The sequence below is a fragment of the Oncorhynchus masou genome, chromosome 18, assembly GCF_036934945.1.
Source record: "Oncorhynchus masou masou isolate Uvic2021 chromosome 18, UVic_Omas_1.1, whole genome shotgun sequence".
Classification (NCBI taxonomy): Eukaryota; Metazoa; Chordata; class Actinopteri; order Salmoniformes; family Salmonidae; genus Oncorhynchus; species Oncorhynchus masou.
The window spans coordinates 42,500,842-42,524,878 of NC_088229.1; the positions used below are offsets into that span (position 1 = coordinate 42,500,842).

General features: G+C 45.4%; 1 protein-coding gene across 1 annotated transcript in view; it reads left to right on the plus strand.

The window, feature by feature from the left end:
• The window catches only part of LOC135504639 (cadherin-4-like), a 362,186-nt gene that overhangs the window by 164,807 nt on the left and 173,342 nt on the right, over positions 1-24,037 (plus strand). The window contains exon 3 of the mRNA XM_064923378.1: positions 1,961-1,984. Coding sequence (XP_064779450.1) covers positions 1,961-1,984 — 24 coding nt within the window. The remainder of the gene's footprint in view (positions 1-1,960; positions 1,985-24,037) is intronic.

The window sequence follows — 24,037 nt, forward strand, 5'->3', positions numbered from 1 at the left end:
GTCAGACGCGTGTAATAACCAGCGGGGGAATATTGGCCCAAATCCCCCAGAACACCTCGCCAAACAAAAAGCAGCTAAAGCCTTAAAACCCTATGCCCAATCGCACGCCGCGCAGCTTTGATCTATGCCAAACGCAACAATGGAGGCCATCTTTATTCTGGCAATTAGGCAAAGCAGTAGATTATATCTCCCCTTTAGCCCAACCCGACGCAAATCCACCCCGGATTCAATTATTACAGGCTTCCCCTGTCTGCGGCCGTTTGGGCTTCTTGGGCGTCTGGCCAGTACACAAATGTGTTCAAGGATTTGGACCACAGAGTGCAACAGAAACACGTTTTTTTTTACACTTTATTTAATTTTGCAGTCCTCCCGATTTGAGAAGTCTATCACATAAAAATGAAACCTTGGGAGCTTACAAACAGGCTTGTGGTAAATATCTTATGCGAACAATAAGCAAAATGTACTATTTTCACTCCTACTCTTCCCTCTGTTGTTGTGGCACTTTGGAACCGTCCATTAAGAAGAGAGAGCCTCTACAACCCCCCCCCCCTAAAATAATATTATTCCCCACCTTATTGGTCCGAAGTGCCTCCCTACCAGGGAAAAATCCTGACATGTATTCAGATTGTGCAGTCTCTCAAGGAGCCGTGATGTCATTCAAATCAAATCAAATTTATATAGCCCTTCGTACATCTGCTGATATCTCAAAGTGCTGTACAGAAACCCAGCCTAAAACCCCAAACAGCAAGCACTGCAGGTGTAGAAGCACGGTGGCTAGGAAAAACTCCCTAGAAAGGCCAAAACCTAGGAAGAAACCAAGAGAGGAACCAGGCGATGTGGGGTGGCCAGTCCTCTTCTGGCTGTGCCGGGTGGAGATTGTAACAGAACATGGCCAAGATGTTCAAATGTTCATAAATGACCAGCATGGTCGAATAATAATAAGGCAGAACAGTTGAAACTGGAGCAGCAGCACGGCCAGGTGGACTGGGGACAGCAAGGAGTCATCATGTCAGGTAGTCCTGGGGCATGGTCCTAGGACTCAGGTCCTCCGAGAGAGAGAAAGAGAGAGAGAAGGAGAGAATTAGAGAACGCACACTTCGATTCACACAGGACACCGAATTGGACAGGAGAAGTACTCCAGATATAACAAACTGAACAAACTGAACAAAAATGTCATTGCTCTACTTATGAGAAATCTCCACTCACAGTAACTTGTATAATGCATCGCAGTTGACTGGGAATTTCAGGCATTCTCTGCCCTTCGTTCTCAAGGCCTCAATTTATTTAGCCCAGTGTCTTCCTCGCTCGTTTGCTCTCTCTCCCTCCCTCTCCTTTTACCTTTCTCCCTCCCTCTCCTCTTTACCTTTCTCCCTCCCTCCCTCCCTCTCCTCTTTACCTTTCTCCCTCCCTCTCCTCTTTACCTTTCTCCCTCCCTCTCCTCTTTACCTTTCTCCCTCCCTCTCCTCTTTACCTCTCTCCCTCCCTCTCCTCTTTACCTCTCTCCCTCCCTCTCCTCCTCCCTCTCCTCTTTACCTTTCTCACTCCCTCTCCTCTTTACCTTTCTCCCTCCCTCTCCTCTGTACCTTTCTCCCTCCCTCTCCTCTTTACCTTTCTCCCTCCCTCTCCTCTTTACCTTTCTCCCTCCCTCTCCTCTTTACCTTTCTCCCTCCCTCTCCTCTTTACCTTTCTCCCTCCCTCCTTCGCTCACCTCCCTCCACAAGATCGTTCAAAGGCAACAGTAGTGGTTGAGTGTGTGCGCGTGTTGAAGTGGAGTGCTTGTGCTGTTAGACGGCTGAGATGAGAGACCCCCTTTTTGGTTTCCCCATCTGGGCCACGACATTGTTGCCCCTCCCAACCAATCACCGACTGCCGCTGTCATCTCCGCCATTTGATGTGCCTCAGAGACAACAGCCTGTCAACTCCTAACACTGCTCTCTGTTTCTCTCCCTTTCATCTGCAGATACCACCGTGTCATCGCGGAAAGGTAAGGCAACACATAATCAGTCGCCTGTGTTTCCTCCTCTGTTTGAGATGTGCCGTGTGTTGTGTGTGTAGCAGCAGCTGTGTGTGTGTTCTCAAGTACTGTTTATCAGCACTTATGCCCTGATGTGTTAGCGATGTGGAGTCAAGGTTACTGTTCTATGCAATAGCGTTATCCCTGGATAGCATGGTCCCCACACACCCACACATATAGCCAATAGCGTTATCCCTGGATAGCATGGTCCCCACACACCCACACATATAGCCAATAGTGTTATCCCTGGATAGCATGGTCCCCACACACCCACACATATAGCCAATAGCGTTATCCCTGGATAGCATGGTCCCCACACACCCACACATATAGCCAATAGTGTTATCCCTGGATAGCATGGTCCCCACACACCCACACATATAGCCAATAGCGTTATCCCTGGATAGCATGGTCCCCACACACCCACACATATAGCCAATAGCGTTATCCCTGGATAGCATGGTCCCCACACACCCACACATATAGCCAATAGCGTTATCCCTGGATAGCATGGTCCCCACACACCCACACATATAGCCAATAGCGTTATCCCTGGATAGCATGGTCCCCACACACCCACACATATAGCCAATAGCGTTATCCCTGGATAGCATGGTCCCCACACACCCACACATATAGCCAATAGCGTTATCCCTGGATAGCATGGTCCCCACACACCCACACATATAGCCAATAGCGTTATCCCTGGATAGCATGGTCCCCACACATATAGCCAATAGCGTTATCCCTGGATAGCATGGTCCCCACACACCCACACATATGGCCAATAGCGTCGCTCTTTACATTACATGAGAAATAGATCATCCACACTATATGCATCACTGACGACTCATCGGTACGCTCAGAATCATAACGTTCTTTTGTAATGTTTTCTCTCTGTGTATCTCATCAGTCATAGCACAGTTAAAGCCTTGTGTATGTTAATGTGCGGGGGCGGGTGGAGAGAGTGATTGTGCTCCTCAGTAGAACTGCGAGGTGGGGTACGGTTGGCGGGTGGGAGGGAGGGAGGGAGGGCTGGCGCTGTCTGTTTTGATTGGGGGGGATAATGATCAGAGTGGAAGCAGACATTGTGGACAGGTCCGGGGGGGGATTATTTTGAGTGGCAGCACAGTGTAGGTGTATGCATCGGGACATTTCATCCCTCTACTCTGTGTGATGAAGATGATGGCGGAGGGTGTGCCCCCAAGCTTGTGTCCTGTGTGATTGCGCTGGATGAGAGGACAATAGACAATCAGCCGTGTTGCTTTACAGTTGATACACTTGACGTTGTTCAAACTTTGCGCCGCACACTTTGTCCTTTAATGAAGGTATTATTATGTGTATAATAGGCGGGGGTGGGGGTGGGGGTGGGGGGGGGTGGGGGTGGGGGGGCGACAGCATCTTTGTTTTCTCAGGAGAGAAGTTTTTTGGGGGGGGGGGCAACTCGGCTACATGACGTGACACTGGCTTTAAGTACACTCTCAAATGCACTTGATCTACAATACGTAGCCATTACAACTAACAGTACAACTAACGGTAACAGACACGGACGGACACACGTCACTTTTCTTAGTATGTGCGCGTGCGAGTCTATGCGCGCGTGTGTGTGTGTGTGTGTGTGTGTGTGTGTGTGTGTGTGTGTGTGTGTGTGTGTGTGTGTGTGTGTGTGTGTGCGCGTGCGTGGTTGTCAGACGGGTCTATAAAGCTAAGTGATGTGGTGCGGCTGTGCTGTGTAGTCTGATGGATGTGGAGCGGGAACAGAGGCTAGCATGGTGTACATAATCTCTCTACAGACACAATCCCATACGCCGGCAGCTGAAGGAGAGACACATAAATAAGGCCTGTGTGTGTGTGTGTGTGTGTGTGTGTGTGTGTGTGTGTGTGTGTGTGTGTGTGTGTGTGTGTGTGTGTGTGTGTGTGTGTGTGTGACACACCAATCTAGGCATTTTACAGCTGTGCTAACCCATGCACACAGGCAGAAACACACCTTATAGTAACATACTCCCTTTCTCCCTCAAACATTTACACAGCGCACTCAAATACTCTGTCAATATAACAGACCAACACTTTTTGTTAAGTGCCAAAAAAAAAAAAAAAAAAAAAGACAGACAGACAGAATCAAACAAAATGGCTGAATGAAAGAAAAGAGACCTCAGGAAGTGACAAAAGAAAGTGCATGACGTGGAGCACACAGAGGGAGCATGTTTTGTCCATTTCAGACAATGAACACGGATAACGGGTAACACTGCTGCAGGATGGAAAAGCAGAACGGGGGCAAGTGGACACTGGAGCAGCCATATCAATGCTGTCTGTGGCTGTATACAAGGAGAAACTACATCAGCTCTCAGCAGAGCCGATGATGATGATGCCCGGAAATGACATTGTTCCAGTGAGAGGATATGTGAATGTTACAGTGGAGCTCAACAAACAGAAGGTAAATCTACCACTCTACTTCGTGGAAGGCAACCACCCAGCTTTTCTATGACGCACATGGCTGGAAAAGATCAAACTAAACTGGCAGGAAATTCACAGGGTTGCAAAAGATTTAAGGAATTCCAACAGATTCGGTTTTGATGACGATTCACACTGCTGATGGACCACCTCACCTCCATCTTTGGTCAACCACCCCCCACATTCCCCACATTCTGTTGCTCGCAGCCAGCCGCATGTGGCAATGGGTCTTAGAGTTTTGTGGTCACCAATACGACATCTAGTACAGGTCTGAGCAGAACTGCAATGCAGACAGACTCTTCAGGCTTCCCTTACATGTCGCACACACTGAGCACTCCCAGGCTGAAATCCTCTACTTCCAGGAAGTGATGAACGCACCAGTTACGTCAGCCCAAGTGAAGATGGTTACCCCCACTGATCCGGTGATGTCTGAGATCATAGACATTGTCACCTTGTGCTGGGGAGGAGAGCTGACGGACAGCTTTAGCTGGTGAGGAGAAACGAGCTCACGGATCAGTCTGGATGCTTGTCACGGGACTTTCAAATCATCATATGGCAGCCACTGAGAAAGCAGGTGCTTGAACACCATTCAGGTCACTGTGGCATGGTGCGAAGAAGATTGCACGCAGCTACCTTTGGTGGCCAGACTTGGACACAGCTATCGAAGAAAAGGCCAAGTCGCGTTCTGCACGTCAAAAGATGCGGAACATGCCTCACGTGCAGAACGTGACTTGGCCTTACCCACACTGATCCGGTGATGTCTGAGATCATAGACATTGTCACCTTATGACATAGTCATAGTCGACCCAGACAACAAATGGCCTGAGGTCGCATTGACGAAGAGCACTTGATGAAGAGCATTGATGAAGAGCAGAGAGAACCATCGGAGAGCTACGGTCAATCTTCGGTCGCTTGGGATTGCCAACGCAACTCAATGGCAATAATGACCCCCAACTTGTGTCTGAAGAGTTCAGGTCATTCATGGAATCAAGCAGACAATGAAGCAAGCTATAAAATCAACTCGAGGAAACAGGCACCTAAACAACTTCCTGTTGACCTACAGAACGATCCCCCCTATGCTATAACCAAAGTGGTACCCCCAGCAAAGCTACAGACAGAAGCTTCAGAGCTGGAGCTTGAGTTATTGCTCGGAACCAAAGTGGATACCAGCAACAGTGGTAGCACAAACAGGCCCTCTGCCCTACACAGTTCACACGCCAGAGAACATCATCTGAGGAGACACGTGGCTACTGGAGACCTGTCACAATTATGTGCCAGCACCTGAATATCCACTGCAGCAACCTACAAATATGGAAAATACTCCAGACTCACCTATGAGGTACTGTTGCAACCAAGTATGGCCATACACCAACACCACTCAGACTCAGAGACAATGTGACTGTAGACTCACTTGTACATTGTCATTACCCTGCAAGAGAAAGACGACCCCATGAAAGGTTGAACATTGAGTTGAGAGACTGAACTCTGACATTGGGGCAGAATACACCTCAGGGTTAAGTCTGGGAACTGAGGTAGTCTACCGAGGTAGTCTACCCTTCCTTAGTTCAGGAGAGGTTATTCTGAAAATTGCCATTGTAACATTAAGAGAACTGTTATGTTAAAAATATATATATGTTTATTTAAAGATAAAGACTGTAAAGAAAATAATATGCAAACCCAGACAACACTGGGCCAACTGTGCGCCGCCCTATGGGACTCCCAATCACGGCTGGATGTGATGCAGCCTGGATTTGAACCAGGGACTGCAGTGACATGCAGTATCTTAGACCACTGCGCCAGTTGGGAGTAAACAAAAACCGATGTTAATTTCTACTCCTGTCTCATTTCCGGTACTTATATTAGTTATATTAGTATAAGTAATACAGTGTGCCTATACAACAATCCGTCTCTTCTACAGTGGCTTCCGAAAGTATTCACTCCCTTGACATTTTTCCTATTTTGTGGCCTTACAACCTGCAATTAAAATTTAATTGAAAAATTGAAAAATATGTTTTATTGTGAAACAAACAAGAAATAAGACCCCCAAAAAATGAAAACTTGAGCGTTCATAACTATTCACCCCCCCCCAAAGTCAATACTTTGTAGAGCCACTTTTGGCAGCAACTACAGCTGCAAGTCTCTTGGGTATGTCTTTATAAGCTTGGCACATCTAGCCTCTGGGTTTTTTGACAATTATTCAAGACAAAACTGCTCCAGCTCCAGTTGGATGGGTTCTGCTGGTGTACAGCAATCTTTAAGTCATACCACAGATTCTCAATTGGATTGAGGTCTGGGCTTTGACTAGGCCATTCCAAAACATTTAAATGTTTCCCCTTGAACCACTCGAGTGTTTCTTTAGCAGTATGCGTAGGGTCATTGTCCTCAAATGTCTGGAGAATGAAACAGGTTTCCCTCAAGAATTTCCCTGTACTTACAGCCATCCACCATTCCTTCGATTCTGACCTGTTTCCCAGTCCCTGCCGATGAAAAACATCCCCACAGCATGATGCTGCCACCACCATGCTTCACTGTGGGGATGGTGTTCTCGGGGTGATGTGAGGTGTTGGGTTTGTGCCAGACATTTTCCTTGATGGCCAAAAAGCTCAATTTTAGTCTCATCATACCAGAGTACCTTCTTCCATATGTTTGGGGAGTCTCCCACATGCCTTTTGGCGAACACCAAACGTGATTGCTTATTTTTTCTTTAAGCGATGGCTTTTTTCTTGCCACTCATCCATAAAGCTCAGCTCTGAGGAGTGTACGGCTTTATATGTGTAAATGGTCCTATGGACAGACACTCCAATCTCCACTGTGGAGCTTTGCAGCTCAGGGTTATCTTTGGTCTCTTTGTTGCCTCTGATTAGTGTCCTCCTTGCCTGGTTCGTGAGTTTTGGTGGGCGGCCCTCTCTTGGCAGGTTTGTTGTGGTGCCATATTCTTTCAATTATTTAATAATGGCTTTAATGGGGCTCCGTGGGATGTTCAAAGTTTTGGATATCTTTTTTGACCCAACCCTGATCTGTACTTCTCGACAACTTTGTCTCTGACCTGTTTGGAGAGCTCCTTGGTCTTCATGGTGCTGTTGCAGACTCTGGGGCCTTTCAGAGCAGGTGTGTATATACTGAGATCATGTGACAGATCATGTGACATTTAGATTGCACACAGGTGGACTTTATTTAACTCATTATGTGACTTATGAAGGTAATTGGCTGCACCAGATCATATTTAGGGGCTTCATAGCAAAGGGGGTAAAAAAAAATGTTTTGGTACTTTAATTTTATTTCACTTCACCAATTTGGACTATTTTGTGTACGTCCATTACATGAAATCCAAATAAAAATCAATTTAAATTACAGGTTGTAATGCAACAAAATATGAGAAAAAACGCCAAGGGGGATGAATACTTTTGCAAGGTACTGTATCTCTCTCTCGTCTCTCCTTGTCTCTCGCTTGTATGTGTGTGTTGGCAGCGTCAACCACTCATCAACCTCTCACCGTCAGATGCTCCGGCTGTCTATTTCCGATGGCAGTGTTGATCTGGTAGGTTAGCACACATGCATTTTGGATGGCTTAGTGTAGCCATCTTATTTTTTTTTTGCAGAAGTCTACTGGCCCGAGCAGTGTGCTATTTCAGTAGTTGAATGACCTCTACACTTCCTTCCATAGGACCGCAATAGACTACCTCCAAACTCTAATCACCTCGACACACTCATCATCACAACAGAAAAATATTCTTTCTCTCCCTTTCTATCGGTCTCTATCTCTGTATCCTCTCTCTCTCTCCCCCCCCACACTCCATCTCTCTCTCTCTCTTTCTCTCTCCCTCCTTTCTCAGAGCCAAATTAAGTATATTTATGGCACCTGTGCTGGAAAAACACTCTCTGGGAGACGTTCCTCTAATTTCATTTTCAAAATGACAGCGATAAATTGATCAAATGGGCCGAATCGAATCAGAATCTCACGCAGGCCCATCCGTCATGGCCCATCCTCGGGGAGCTGTGGGCGTAGTTAAACCAGCCAAAGCCATACACTAGCAGGAGAAAAAGAGGGATAGGGTGAGAGAGAGGGAGAAGGGAGGGTCAGGAGGAGAGGATGAGTGGGTGTAAGCAGGGAAAAGGGGAACAAGAAAGAGGAATTACTGTACGTCAAATCGCCATCAACAAAATGGCTGTGCAATCATTTCCTTATTCATCATAACTTACTTAAAGACATTTTAATTTACAGAACTCTCTGGAGAACATAAGTCCTTGCCCGACTGTGCATGTATGTGTGTGTTTCCGTGCATCCACACGTGTGTATTTTTGTGTTTCTGTGTGTACTGCAGAGGTCAAAGCTAATTTTCCAACACAGCAAAGCCTCGCGGGGGAAGCCGGGCTAAGTACTCAGGCTGCCGATGGACCAGCGTGATAATTCATTAATCAGAACATAAGTTAATTGATTCGGCTGCTCATCACTCCGTTGCAGAAAGCCTCCTTCATTCAAACAGCCCACTGAGCTTTATCCCTCCCTGGCCTCTGAGAGCTGCAGGTTCACACGCTCCATGCCCTCTCTATACCTCTGTCACTCTCTCTCCTTCACTTACCCCACTCTCACACTTTAAACTCCTTCTTTCTCTCTTTCTCTTGGTCTCTCTCCCTCACACTTTATAGCCTCCTCCCTCGCTCACACTTTGTCGCCAGCCTCTTCCTTCTCTTCTCTTTCACTTCCCCTCAAACTGACTTGTTAGCTCCCTTTGTCTCTTCTTCTTTTCTTTCTTCTTTTGCTTCCCCTCTCTATCTTCCTCCCCTCCTCTCTCTCTGCGTTTATCTGTGTGTGTGTGTGTGTGTGTGTGTGTGTGTGTGTGTGTGTGTGTGTGTCACTGTGCAGGCTTAACCAGGCGTAAGCATGGTAAAGCAGCTTAGCACTAACAGGGCTAATGAAGTCAAGGCCCCGGGTCCCTGTAAAGGAGATCAATGCTGCTACTCTGTTGGCTCTGTGGAGCCTGTCAGCGTTGAATGATAAGATGAATCAGTCATTCGGCCCGCAAACTAGCAGAATGACACTCAGATATGTGGTAATACTAATGCTACTAAAAACATGCAGGAGTACACAGGTAGGCAGACAGAGAGGCAGGCAGGCACATATATAGTCTCTCACACGCACACACACCACCCACTCTCAGCCAAACACCGAGCCCCCCAGTCTGTTCTAATTGATGATTCCAACATGGCATCAAGGGCACAAAGTGATATGAGAGAGAGAGAGAGAGAGAGAGAGAGAGAGAGAGAGAGAGAGAGAGAGAGAGAGAGAGAGAGAGAGAGAGAGAGAGAGAGAGAGAGAGAGAGAGAGAGAGAGAGAGAGAGAGAGAGAGAGAGAGAGAGAGAGAGAGAGAGAGAGAGAGAGAGAGAGAGAGAGAGAGAGAGCTGTATCGGGGAGATCAACACTCTTTGAAAAAAGGGTTCCAAAAGGAGAACCCTTTGTGGTTTCGGGTAGAACCCCTTTGTGTTCCATTTAGAACCCTCTGTGGAAAGGTTCTTCATGGAACCCAAAGAGGTTCTACCTCGAACCAAAAAGGGTTCTTCAATGGGTTTTCCTATGGGGACAGCCAAAGAACCATTTTAGGTTCCAGATAGAACCTTTTTTCTAAGAGTGTAGCCCTATCCTGGATGACTATACATGTAAACAGCTCTACACATCCTGGTGACGAGACGTGCACTGGGTTTGACCATTTTGATTTGTTTTGTTTTTCTGACTGGGTCTTGCTCAGAGTCATCCAACTTCCTGAAACATTACTGGGGGACCTAAGAATGGCTCTGACCCATATAACCTGAAGGAAAGTTACAGGGAAGTTATCGCTAATTGGAAGTCAACACATGCAGTATAACATTTCACGTCTGTGTTTACATGTTTGTTCAGGAGAGTGTAGAGAGCGCGTGCGCCTATGTGTGTGTCTATAAATAGAAGTGTGAAAGTGTCTGTGTGTTTAAACGCCAATAAGGTGGCGCGGAGCGGCAGAGGATATGGTAGGGGTCAAGAAGCTGCCTCTGTCGGAGGGAAAGAAGGCAGAGGAGGGCTTGCCCTGTTAGCCCGAAGATGCTAATTTACCTGTCAACTTACACAGGGAGCAGAGTGATCTCCAAGCCTGCACACCACCACCACCACCACCACCACACACTCTCTCTCTCTCACACGTCTTCCACTATTACTTTCAGTACATACTGATACTGCCTTGCATTCCATTCCTATATTGTATTATTACATTTGTTTGTTTCTCTCTCTCTCTTTCTCCACCTGTTTTCTGTTTCGAACTTCCTCTCAGAAGATCCTCCTTCTGGCTCAGCTGAAGAAAGTGTTTAATTGAAATGCACGCTCGCTTCTGCCAACGTGTGGGCCCCTAGCCAAGTCTCTCACCTCTTCCCATGCCAAGAGAAGCCTGCCTAGCTCATAGAGAGATTGTTCCGAAGGGTGGAGCCGTTGTGGTTGAGTTAGGATGTGTGGACACGTCCTGGTTTTGTTTACCACCGTGTGCCGTTCCGCTGTGCGCTCACCGTGCTGCTCGGTTGCTCATCCTCCTCGGGACCCCTAGAGACGAGAGATGCCGGTGTGGATTATTTTGGCTTGTTTGTTTTCCGAGCCTGCGTTTGAGGCCCTGAGAGAGAGAGAGAGAGAGAGAGAGAGAGAGAGAGAGGGGTCAGCGCAGGTCTGACTCTGCTGAACCCACCCCCCTCGTACCCAGATAATATGGTCCAACACTGGAAGGATTTTAAACGGCACCCTCCACAGGGTGACCAAAGACCACTTTGTCAGATGATGCCCACGTCTGTGTGATTTAAGGAGTTAGAGCTGCTGCAGCTGGGGAAATGACTGCAGACTGACAGGCTGGCTGTTCCTGTTTTTGGGGGGTGAGACCCGTGGTGCGCTTTGCGAGCTTGGCTACCTCATGACTCATAAGCATTTCAGACTTGAGCGGAGATCCTTTGCACGCACACAAACACACACAACCTTCCCAGACTTACCTGTCCTCCTCATTAAGCCTGTCTGGGCCTGGAAACATTTCTCTCTGTCTGCCTCTGACAGAAACAGCAAAGGATAGAAAATAAAAGTACGAGGGAAATGGAAACGATAGAGACAGATCACAAATCTCTCTGGCTGAATCTCCCTCTCCCAAGTTTTAACTTGCCAATTAAATGCGGGGAACATTTAAGAGGTTTTTGTGGCCGGGCCAAGTTAATTTGCTGTTCTGTGTTCCTCGCACCATGGGGTAGCGGTTGGTGATTGCGACGGGCAGACGGCAATGAGAGTTTTGAGGCAAGAGGACTGGCACACTCGGTGTAATTGACTTCACAAACTACAACTCATCAAGCCTATTGTCTCAACGTCAATGTCAGACAGGGAGGCTGTCGTAGTGCGGGCATGAAGGCGTATACCTTCGATTGGGCCATTGTCTCCCGGTTGTGGGATGTGACTTTGACGTTCACCTCACTGCTGTTGTTGATCTTGTTTCGGTGTTGTCTCTTCAGCCACGGATGATGTCAGTGGTGGGAACAGAGCCAATCCCTTGAGGCTAATGACTCTTGTTCATGTTTGAACAACATGTCCCCCCCCCTGTGCTCCCTATCGCTCCATGTCTCCCTCTATCCCTGCCCGCCCCAAGTGAGTTAGAGCTGCCATACGTCTCTGTCTGCTTAGGGCTGGGGGACGCCACAGTCGAAGGGGCAGCCCCAGCATGCTGGCAGTGCATGGGAGGTGGGTGCCATATTGCACCCAGCGTGGAGGCTCCGGTGTGGGCCTGGCTCGGAAGCCAGTCCCGGACTAGCTTGGATTGGCCCAGCAGGATGGTCGTGGGAGGGTAGGCTGGAGAGGAGAGGAAGGCAGAGGAACGGAAGATGGTTGATGGATACTTCACGTTCTACTTTGGAGTCCACAGGCAGTATCCTGGGAGAGTGTATGTGAGAAGCATGGAGAGCAGACGTGTTCAAGCACCATCTCACACTCACACACACTGCACATCCACACCTAGATAACAAAGTCAGTCATGCACAGAAACAAAATTCACACATGGAGTCTTGCAAACTTTTTACCAAATGACCCAATCAACACCACCCGGCATGTTAGTTGGTTACCTTGAACTACTAGAAGTGCTTGCTTTTTTTTCTTATGTAAAATGTGCATATTCATGCGCAGACACATCATAGCGAGCTGTGCCCATAACGAGTCTCACCCTCCGCCGGCTTCGCAGTCACACTAATTAGGCTGGCATTTTGCTTCTCCGGGTTGTTGCGTTCTCTAACGCTGCCTCGTCAGCCGCTCAAAGGGATGTCACCACGGTAACACAGGCAGATGGATAGTTCTGGAGTCTCTTCAGGAGAGAACCAACAAAGAAGAAGAAACACACACAAACAAACACTATATGGCAAACAAACAAGCAAGAAAGAAACAGAGATGGATCGTTTTCCTTCTGACAGTCTGCAGCTGCCGAGAAAAGAGAAAGGCTGTGTCTTCCTCTCTCTCTCAAGCTGCTTCTTTCTTTTCGGCTGAGGAGCTGATTCTGATTCAGTCCAGGGGTTTTTATTACCACATTTACGATGCAAATCCCACTTGTTCCCCGACACCAGCGAGCACAGGGAAAATGAGCCTGGGTCTGGGAGAAAATTGGGGTCTGGAACATTGCATAGCAGAACAGGAGACCTGAGCCTGGAAGAAACACTCGCTGTTAACAGCATTCTCCCCTTAAAGCTCTACTCCAACATTTCTTACTTTCTTAATCTCTCTGAGGTATGTGGACGCTAGCGTCCCACCTGGCCAAAAGCCAGAGAAAATGCAGAGCGCCAAATTCAAATAAATTACTATAAAAATCAAACTTTCATGAAATCACACATTTAAGATACCAAATTAAAGCTACACTTGTTGTGAATCCAGCCAACATGTCAGATTTCAAAAAGGCCTTTCGGCGAAAGCAAACGTTGCTATTATCTGAGGATAGCACTTCCGTAAACAAAGAGAGAAAGCATATTTGAACCCTGCAGATGTGACACAAAACGCAGAAATAAAAATATAAATCAGGCCTTAACTTTGATGAGCTTCTTCTGTTGGCACTCCATTATGTCCCATAAACATCACAAATGGTCCTTTTGTTTGATTAATTTACATCTATATATATCCAAAATGTCCATTTATTTGGTGCGTTTGATCCAGAAAAACACTGGTTCCAACTTGCGCAACGTGACTACAAAATATCTCAAAAGTTACCTGTAAACTTTGCCACAACATTTCAAACTACTTTTGTAATACAACTTTAGGTATTTTTTAAGGAAAATAATCGATAAAATTGAAGACTGGATGATCTGTGTTCAATACAGAAGGAAAACAAACTGATGCTACCTTTCTGGTCACGCGCCTCTATCTAACAGTACACTTGAAGTGACCCTGGTTTTGAACAGGGCTACTTCTTCATTACACAAAGGAAAAACCTCAACCAATTTCTAAAGACTGGTGACGTCCAGTGGAAGTGGTAGGGGCAAGAAGGTCCCTTAGAAATCTGGATTCCCAATGAAAGCTCATCTGAATGGTTTGTCCTCGGGGTTTCACCTGCTACATAAGTTATGTTATACTCACAGACATGATTCAAACAGTTTTAGAAACTTCAGAGTGTTTTCTATCCAAATCTACTAATAATATGCATAACCTATCTTCTGTGGATGAGTAGCAGGCAGTTGAATTTGGGCACTTCATCCGGACTGTCACCAAGAAGTTAAACAACTTAGCATTGTAGTTACTCAACAGTTTTATAATCCAGTCACATGAACAATTTCATGTTCAGTAAGCCACTGTGCATGTACTGTGCATATGAGACTTGATATTAGCATATCGCACCAGTCAACCATGGTAATGACATTCCTACGAGGAAGCATTCCTACACAGAGTCTACGTCAGAAATGACACCCTGTTCCCTTTCACATGCACTCCTTTTAAATTGCTTTTTAAATCTTTTTTTTACCCTTATTTCACCAAGTAATTTGACTGAGAACACATTCTCATTCACAGCAACCACCTGGAGAATAGTTACAGGGAAGAGGAAGGGGATGAATGAGCCAATTGGAAGCTGGGGATGATTACGTGACCATGATGGTTTGAGGGCCAGATTGGGAATTTAGCCAGAACACCAGGGTTAACACCACTACTCCTACGATAAGTGGCATGGGATCTTTAGTAACCACAGAGAGGCAGGACACCCGTTTAACGTCCCATCCGAAAGACGGCTCAAAGGGCTCTGGTCAAAATGAATGCACTTTTTAGGGAATAGGGTGCAATTTGGGACACAACCAGAGAGATCAGGTGATTAACTATCCCGTTCCATGGTGTAGCCACTGTAACCCAGAACGTTCTCCACTTCAGGCCCCACAGCGTTCCCTGCCTGCCTTCTCCGAACATCCTAATATTTCAAGGATTTATCCTCCTTCCCTGATGGGGGGTGATCCCAGGGAGAGGGATCTGGAGGTAGACAGACAGAGCTCCTCCAGGATCCCGTGGTTTCCCATGTTCTCCTGGATTTTACTGGGGATTCAGCTAAAAGGATTCTACCAAGGTGGGGGATCATGTTTGCATTAGAGAGAGAAGCACCAGCCAAGGTAAACTATCATCTGACATGGGCAGGGAGGGGAGGAGCAGTGTGTAAGTCGGAGGAGTTGGAGGAGGGGTAAGGTGAAGACGTGTTTTTTTCATGAACAAGAAGCACTGAGGGAGGTCAAAGGTTAGGCAGTGGAAACATAAGAAGGGGAAAGGGGATTGATGGGTTGACAAGTGAAGCACATTTTGGGTGGGTTGGATGAGGGAAGAGGGGATAATGATTAAAAGTGTTGATAGAGAGTGAATTCTCCTGAGGTCTCCTTCCCACCCTCCCTTTGTAACGACCATTGACGGAAGAAGGTGAGGACCAAGATGCAGCGTGGTAAGTGTTCATCATTATTTTAATAAACCGAACACTAAATTACAACAAGGAACAAAAGAAACAACCGAAACAGCTCCGTCAGGTACAAAACACACTAAATAGAAAATAACTACCCACAACCCATAGTGGGAAAACAAGCAGCCTAAGTATGGTTCTCAATCAGAGACAATGATTGACAGCTGCCTCCGATTGGGAACCATACCAGGCCAAAACCAGAAATACAAAACAGAACAAAAACATAGAAAAAAGAACATAGAATGCCCACCCTAGTCACACCCTAACCAAAATAGAGAATAAAAAGCCTCTCTATGGCCAGGGCGTGACTCTCTTTCACTCTGCATTTCCTAAACAAATCTCAGGAGACAAAGGGCAGTACAGTGCTGTACTGCCCTTTGTCTCCTGAGATTTGTTTATGAAATGCAGAGTGAAAGGGAGGGTGGGAAGGAGACCTCAGGAGAATTAACTCTTGATCAACACTTTTAATCGTTATTGTTTTCTAAGAAATATCTGAACACACCCACCGTCCTCCTCAACACTTCAACATGCACTTCCACTCTCAGCAGAGAAAAAAAGTGAGGAATACATAAGCTTCCAACCAGCTCATTAACCCCTGAGGCTCATCATCGGTGTGGGAAGGTGACTTCACAATCACACGGATTACTCTGGGCTGGGATAATCCCGAACAGAAAGCAGCTCTTGACAATCTATATTTCCTACATGCCCATGAAAAGTAAGCAAAAGCTGAGCCCAGTAAAGTTGGAGACAGGCAGCGCAGTCAGGCATTGTGACAGCTGCACGCAATGCAATGCATTTACAAAGCAGCTCAACTCAATCTGCATATTTTCTGTGCGCACTGCGGAAATGCTGGCCCTCTAAATGGAAGCAGAATGCTCAGTCGGTTGACGTGCAGCTTGGCCCAAAGCAGCGTAGGCAGTGTTGCATTGGCCTAGCATTGATGGTAAAGATGACAGAGCTCTGCTATTGGGGTGACAGCTCTCTTTGTGTGTGTGTCTGTGTTTGTGTGTGTGTGTGTGTGTGTGTGTGTGTGTGTGTGTGTGTGTGTGTGTGTGTGTGTGTGTGTGTGTGTGTGTGTGTGTGTGTGTGTGTGTGTGTGTGTGTGTGTGTGTGTGTGTGTGTGTGTGTGTGTGTGTGTGTGTGTGTGTGTGGATGTGCTGATTTGAATGTCAACGTTATTCCTGGGGTACAGTAGACCTGGGTGAGTGCATCTCACACAGTCAGAGAGAGCTTAGAGCTTCAACGCTATGCTAAAGAGGATCACTTTTTCCTCACTTTCTTTCTCTCTCTCTCTTTCCATCCCTCACTCACACACTTTGATTCTATTTTCCATTATCCCTGGTTCCTGTCTGGTTTTTATCGTCTTTCCCGTGTCTATTTAAGGCTTATTTGTGATAGTCATGAAGGAGCGAGCTGAGGGAGTTGAGATCTGTGTGATGTTTACGTAGCTTTGGGTTTGTTTCTGTTATTCCCCCCTCCCCTATTCCCACCCGAGAGAGGGGGACAGGGTCGCTCTCCCTTCTCTCCTCCCTATCCCCTCTATCTCTCCTCCCTCTCATCCCCCTCTCCACTCCTGCACTGCACGGCCCAATGCTCTGGAGACGGCTGGCGTGTCTCAAGCAGCATCTGTCTCAGAGAAATTATGTCCTAATCGTCCCCAAGGGAGTCACTATGGGAACGCAGTCCTTTTATGCCCATTAATATAAGAGGACTTTTGGAGGGAGGAAGAAGAAGTTTCTGCTTCATGATTTATGGGGGGGTTCATGTGTGTGTCCATACATGATTACAATGTTGAGTATGCAGTTGTGAAGACATATGCAACTCTACATTCAGTGACATTATCATAGTACTGTTCTATCCATTCAGTGACATTATCATAGTACTGCTCTATCCCTTCAGTGACATTATCATAGTACTGCTCTATCCCTTCAGTGACATTATCATAGTACTGCTCTATCCCTTCATTGACATTATCATAGTACTGCTCTATCCCTTCATTGACATTACCATAGTAATGCTCTATCCCTTCATTGACATTATCATAGTACTGCTCCCCCTTCAGTGACATTATCATAGTACTGCTCTATCCCTTCAGTGACATTATCATAGTACTGCTCTATCCCTTCATTGACATTATCATAGTACTGCTCTATCCCTTCATTGACATTATCATAGTACTGCTCTATCCCTTCATTGACATTACCATAGTACTGCTCTATCCCTTCATTGACATTATCATAGTACTGCTCTATCCCTTCATTGACATTACCATAGTACTGCTCTATCCCTTCATTGACATTATCATAGTACTGCTCTATCCCTTCATTGCCATTATCATAGTACTGCTCTATCCCTTCATTGACATTATCATAGTACTGCTCTATCCCTTCATTGCCATTATCATAGTACTGCTCTCCCTTCAGTGACATTATCATAGTACTGCTCTATCCATTCAGTGACATTATCATAGTACTGCTTTATCCCTTCAGTGACATTATCATAGTACTGCTCTATCCCTTCATTGACATTATCATAGTACTGCTCTATCCATTCAGTGACATTATCATAGTACTGCTCTCCCTTCAGTGACATTATCATAGTACTTCTCTCCCTTCAGTGACGTTATCATAGTACTGCTCTATCCCTTCAGTGACATTATCATAGTACTGCTCTATCCCTTCAGTGACATTATCATAGTACTTCTCTATCCCTTCAGTGACATTATCATAGTACTGCTCTATCCATTCAGTGACATTATCATAGTACTGCTCTATCCCTTCAGTGACATTATCATAGTACTGCTCTATCCCTTCAGTGACATTATCATAGTACTGCTCTATCCATTCAGTGACATTATCATAGTACTGTTCTATCCATTCAGTGACATTATCATAGTACTTCTCTCCCTTCAGTGACGTTATCATAGTACTGCTCTATCCCTTCAGTGACATTATCATAGTACTGCTCTATCCCTTCAGTGACATTATCATAGTACTGCTCTCCCTTCAGTGAAGCCTTGTCTGCTCCCGAGCAAACAGAAGCTCTCAGACTTTAAATCATAGATGTTTCACTCACCATCCCCCCTTCCTGAATTCTATCATCCTGACAGGTAGGAAATCAAACAGTAATTTCCTGCAGGGAATAAACGCGCTTCTCCACTGCTCTCCGTGAGGCAAGAACAGATTCACTCAGGATTAGATCTTTTTTTCTCCTGTAGGTTTTCAGGATGATGGTTTCTTGTCTCAATGTTTCCATGCAGAGCAGAAGGCATGAGAGAGAGACATGGGCAGAGGGAGGCTGAGGAGATTGAAAGCTCTCTCTCGCTTTCCTTCTCGCTATCTCTTTCTCTCTCTCTAGCTGCAGAGGGAGGCCGAGGAGATTGAAAGCTCTCTCTTTCCTTCTCGCTATCTCTTTCTCTCTCTCTAGCTGCAGAGGGAGGCCGAGGAGATTGAAAGCTCTCTCTCGCTTTCCTTCTCGCTATCTCTTTCTCTCTCTCTAGCTGCAGAGGGAGGCCGAGGAGATTGAAAGCTCTCTCTCGCTTTCCTTCTCGCTATCTCTTTCTCTCTCTCTAGCTGCAGAGGGAGGCCGAGGAGATTGAAAGCTCTCTCTTTCCTTCTCGCTATCTCTTTCTCTCTCTCTAGCTGCAGAGGGAGGCCGAGGAGATTGAAAGCTCTCTCTCTCTCTTTCCTTCTCGCTATCTCTTTCTCTCTCTCTCTCTCTAGCTGCAGTGTGTGTGTGGGTGTGTGTGTGTGTGTGTGGATGAGTAATCAGTGTTTTCACTGAGTTCAGTGCTCAGTCTGTCAGTAGTGCTTCTTCTCCTCCACACTCTCTAAGCCACCCCAGGCCAATTAGACACATCCACCACCATAAGAGGAGATGAGCAGCTCTTAAGGCCCCTGATAGGGGAGAGGACCAATGCTAACACATACATGTACCTGCTCGCCAACATCTAGGTAGAATAGAACAAGGGACTACTACCCATGCTAGCTACTTTAATGGAGGGAGCAGAGAACTATTGGATAGATGATACTGTACATCAAACAATTACATTAAAAAAAATATGGGCTATGTTTATATCTACAGTACATGTATTCATTTATATTCCCAATGCTCCCATAGTCCAGCAGTATGAGGATTTTTGTCATGTTTGATATTATTCATACAGTGCGTTCGGGAAAAGTATTCAATCCCCTTGACTTTTTCCACATTTTGTTACGTTACAGCCTTATTCTTAAATTGATGACATACCTCCCCCCCATCAATCTACAAACAATACCTGATAATGACAAAGCAAAAACTGTTTTTCTTTAGCTAAAACAAATGTTTGCACATTTGTGACTGACTGGCTCGATTCAGTCTTCTGTAGCAACATTTGAAATTGTGTTTTTTGTGTTGGATAAAAGTAGAGACTCAACTAGAAAATGAGAGTGCTCTGAAATTGGAGTAGATAGCCAGAGAGAATTTACCAGCTACGTCTATCGACAGTGTTCGCAGTGACATCATCAAGTTCTATTGAAATAGTTACTTGCATAGTGGAGTCTTTTGTTCAGACATAAAGCTAGCTGGCTAAACAATGAACCAAAATCCCAACTCATAAGGATACTACCCTGCATGAATCTGCAGGTAGCTAACCAACCAGGGTTCAATGTTAGCTAGCTAACAAGGCTATAACTAGCAATGCAAATGGCTCTGAGATACAAATAATATTACTACACAGATCACACACGTAACGTTAGCTAGCTAGCCAGCTAACGTTAGCTAGCTAGCTAACAGTACACTTTAGCTGGAAATGAAAAGACTTTCTGACCAAATTTGAAATGTGAAATATCTGAAAATGCAGCTAGCTAGACTCTCTATCCCATAAATATGGATGGACGATTCTCCCTCTCTGTCATGGATGCCATGGTTGCCCTTAGTTTGAAGATGTTATCCGGACATAGGCGTTTTATATGTTCTCTTTTCTGCATATTTGCAATCAAACGCCAGAATCTCCTTAGCTATCATACTGTAATTCCACTGATTTCAAAACTCGGTCCTCCAGAAAGTGGAGATGCAATTCTACTACATTAAATCTTTAAAAAATGTTTTTACTATTTTTTACTTTTTTCTACATTATAGAATAATAGTGAGGATGTCAAAACTATGAAATAACACATATGGAATCATGAAGTAACCAAAAAAGTTTTAAACAAATCAAAATATATTTTATATTTCAGATTCTTCAAAGTAGCCACCCTTTGCCTTGATGACAGCTTTGAACACTCTTTGCATTTTCTCAACCAGCTTCACCTGGAATGCATTTCCAAATGAGTTCCCACATATGCTTAGCACTTGTTTGCTGCTTTCAATTCTCTCTGCGGTCCGACTCACCCCAAACACTCTCAATTTGGTCAGGGGATTGTGGAGGCCAGGTCATCTGAATCAGGACTCCATCACTCTCCTTCTTGGAAAATATCCCTTACACAGCCTGGAGGTGTGTTGGGTCATTGTCCTGTTAAAAAACAAATGATAGTCCCACGAAGCCCAAAACAGATTGGATGGTCTATTGCTGCAGAATGCTGTGGTAGCCATGCTGGTTAAGTGTGCCTTGATTTCTAAATAAATCACAGACAGTGTCACCAGAAAAGCACCTCCACACCATAACACCTCCTCCTTCATGCTATATGGTGGGAAATAAACTTGCGGAGATCATCCGTTCACCCACACAGTGTCTCACAAAGACACGGTGGGTGGAACCAAGAATCTCCAATTTCGACTCCAGACCAAAGGACACATTTCCACCAATCTGATGTCCATTGCTTGTGTTTCTTGTCCCAAGCAAGTCTCTTCTTCTTCTTGGTGTCCTTTCGTAGTGGTTTCTTTGCAGCAATTCGACCATGAAGGCCTGATTCACACAGTCTCCTCTGAACAGTTGATGTTGAGATGTGTCTGTTACTTAAACTATGTGAAGTATTCATTTCGACTGCAATTTCTGAGGCTGGTAACTCTAATGAACGTATCCTCTGCCGCAGAGGTAACTCTGGGTAATTCCACAGGTAATTCCTGTGGCGGTCCTCATGAGAGCCAGTTTCATCATAGTGCTTGATGGATTTTGCGACTGCACTTGAAGAAACGTTCAAAGTTCTTGAAATTTTCCGGATTGACTGACCCTCATGTCTTAAAGTAATGATGGACTGTTGTTTCTCTTTGCTTATTTAAGCTGTTCTTGCCATGATATGGACTTGGTCTTTTACCAAATAGGGCTATCTTCTGTATGCCCCTCCTACCTTGTTATAACACAACTGATTGGCTCAATCGCATTTAGAAGGAAAGAATTTCCACAAATGTACTTTTAATAAGGCACACCTGTTAAATTAAATGTATTCTACCTCATGAAGGTAGTCACCAAGAGGGTGGCAGGGTAGCCTAGTGGTTAGAGTGTTGGACTAGTAACCGAAAGGTTGCAAGTTCAAATCCCCGAGCTGACAAGGTACAAATCTTTCGTTCAGCCCCTGAACAGGCAGTTAACCCACCTAGTTAAAAAAAAGCTTGTTGAAACAATGCCAAGAGTGGCTGTTTTGGGGAATCTCAAATTTGAAGATATATATTTGGTTTTGTTTAACACTTTTTTTTAGTTACTACATGATTCCATGTGTGTTATGTCATAGTTTTGATGTCTTCACTATTATTCTACAATGTAGAAAATAGTAAAAATAAAGAAAAACCCTTGAATGAGTAGGTGCTCTAAAACATTTGACCAGTAGTGTGTGTGTGTGTGTGTGTGTGTGTGTGTGTGTGTGTGTGTGTGTGTGTGTGTGTGTGTGTGTGGGTATATAAAATCAAATCAAATCAATTTTATTTGTCACATACACATGGTTAGCAGATGTTAATGCGAGTGTAGCCAAATGCTTGTGCTTCTAGTTCCGACAATGCAGTAATAACCAACGAGTAATCTAACATAACAATACCAAAACTACTACCTTATACACACAAGTGTAAAGGGATAAAGAATATGTACATAAAGATATGAATGAGTGATGGTACAGAACGGCATAGGCAAGATGCAGTAGATGATATAGAGTACAGTATATACATATACATATGAGATTAATAATGTAGGGTATGTAAACATTATATTAAGTAGCATTGTTTAAAGTGGCTCGTGATATATTTTACATACATTTCCATCAATTCCCATTATTAAAGTGGCTGGAGTTGAGTCAGTGTTGTGCAGACCTCACTACCCTCTGGAGAGCCTTACGGTTGTGGGCGGAGCAGTTGCCGTACCAGTCGGTGATACAGCCCGACAGGATGCTCTCGATTGTGCATCTGTAGAAGTTTGTGAGTGCTTTTGGTGACAAGCCGAATTTCTTCAGCCTCCTGAGGTTGAAGAGGCGCTGCTGCGCCTTCTTCACGATGCCGTCTGTGTGGGTGGACCAATTCAGTTTGTCTGTATATGTATATATATATATATATAACTATATTAACTATATTAACTCAGCAAAAAAAGAAACGTCCTCTCACTGTCAACTGCGTTTATTTTCAGCAAACTTAACATGTGTAAATATTTGTGTGAACATAACAAGATTCAACAATTAAGACATAAACTGAACAAGTTCCACAGACATGTGACTAACAGAAATTGAATATTGTGTCCTCGAACAAAGGGGGGGTCAAAATCAAAAGTAACAGTGAGTATCTGGTGTGGCCACCAGCTGCATTAAGTACTGCAGTGCATCTCCTCCTCATGGACTGCACCAGATTTGCCCGTTCTTTCTGTGAGATGTTACCCCACTCTTCCACCAAGGCACCTGCAAGTTCCCAGACATTTCTGGGGGGGTCATGTCAGGATGAGCCTGCAAGAAGGGTACCACATGAGGGAGGAGGATGTCTTCCCTGTAACGAACAGCATTGAGATTGCCTGCAATGACAACAAGCTCAGTCCGATGATGCTGTGACACACCGCCACAGACCATGACGGACCCTCCACCTCCAAATCGATCCCGCTCCAGAGTACAGGCCTCGGTGTAACACTCATTCCTTCGACGATAAACACGAATCCGACCATCACCCCTGGTGAGACAAAACAGCGACTCGTTAGTGATGAGAACATTTGCCAGGCCTGTCTGGTGGGCGACGGTGGGTTTGTATCAATAGGCGACGTTGTTGCCGGTGATGTCTGGTGAGGACCTGCCTTACAACAGGCCTAGAAGGCCTCAGTCTAGCCTCTCTCAGCCAACTGCGGATAGTCTGAGCACTGATTGTGCGTAAAAGGTGTAACTCGGGCAGTTGACCCGCAGGTGTGATGTTCAGATGTACCCATCCTGTGCAGGTGTTGTTACACGTGCTCTGCCACTGTGAGGACGATCAACTGTCTGTTCTGTCTCCCTGTAGCACTGTCTTAGGCATCTCACAGTACGGACATTGCAATTTATTGCCCTGGCCACATCTGCCGTCCTAATGCATCCTTGCAGAATACCTAAGGCACTTTCACGCAGATGAGCAGGGACCCTGGGCATCTTTCTTTTGGTGTTTTTCATAGTCAGTAGAAAGGCCTCTTTAGTGTCCTAAGTTTTCAGAACTGTGGCCTTAATTACCTACCGTCTGTAAGCTGTTAGTGTCTTAACGACCGTTCCATGTTCATTAATTGTTT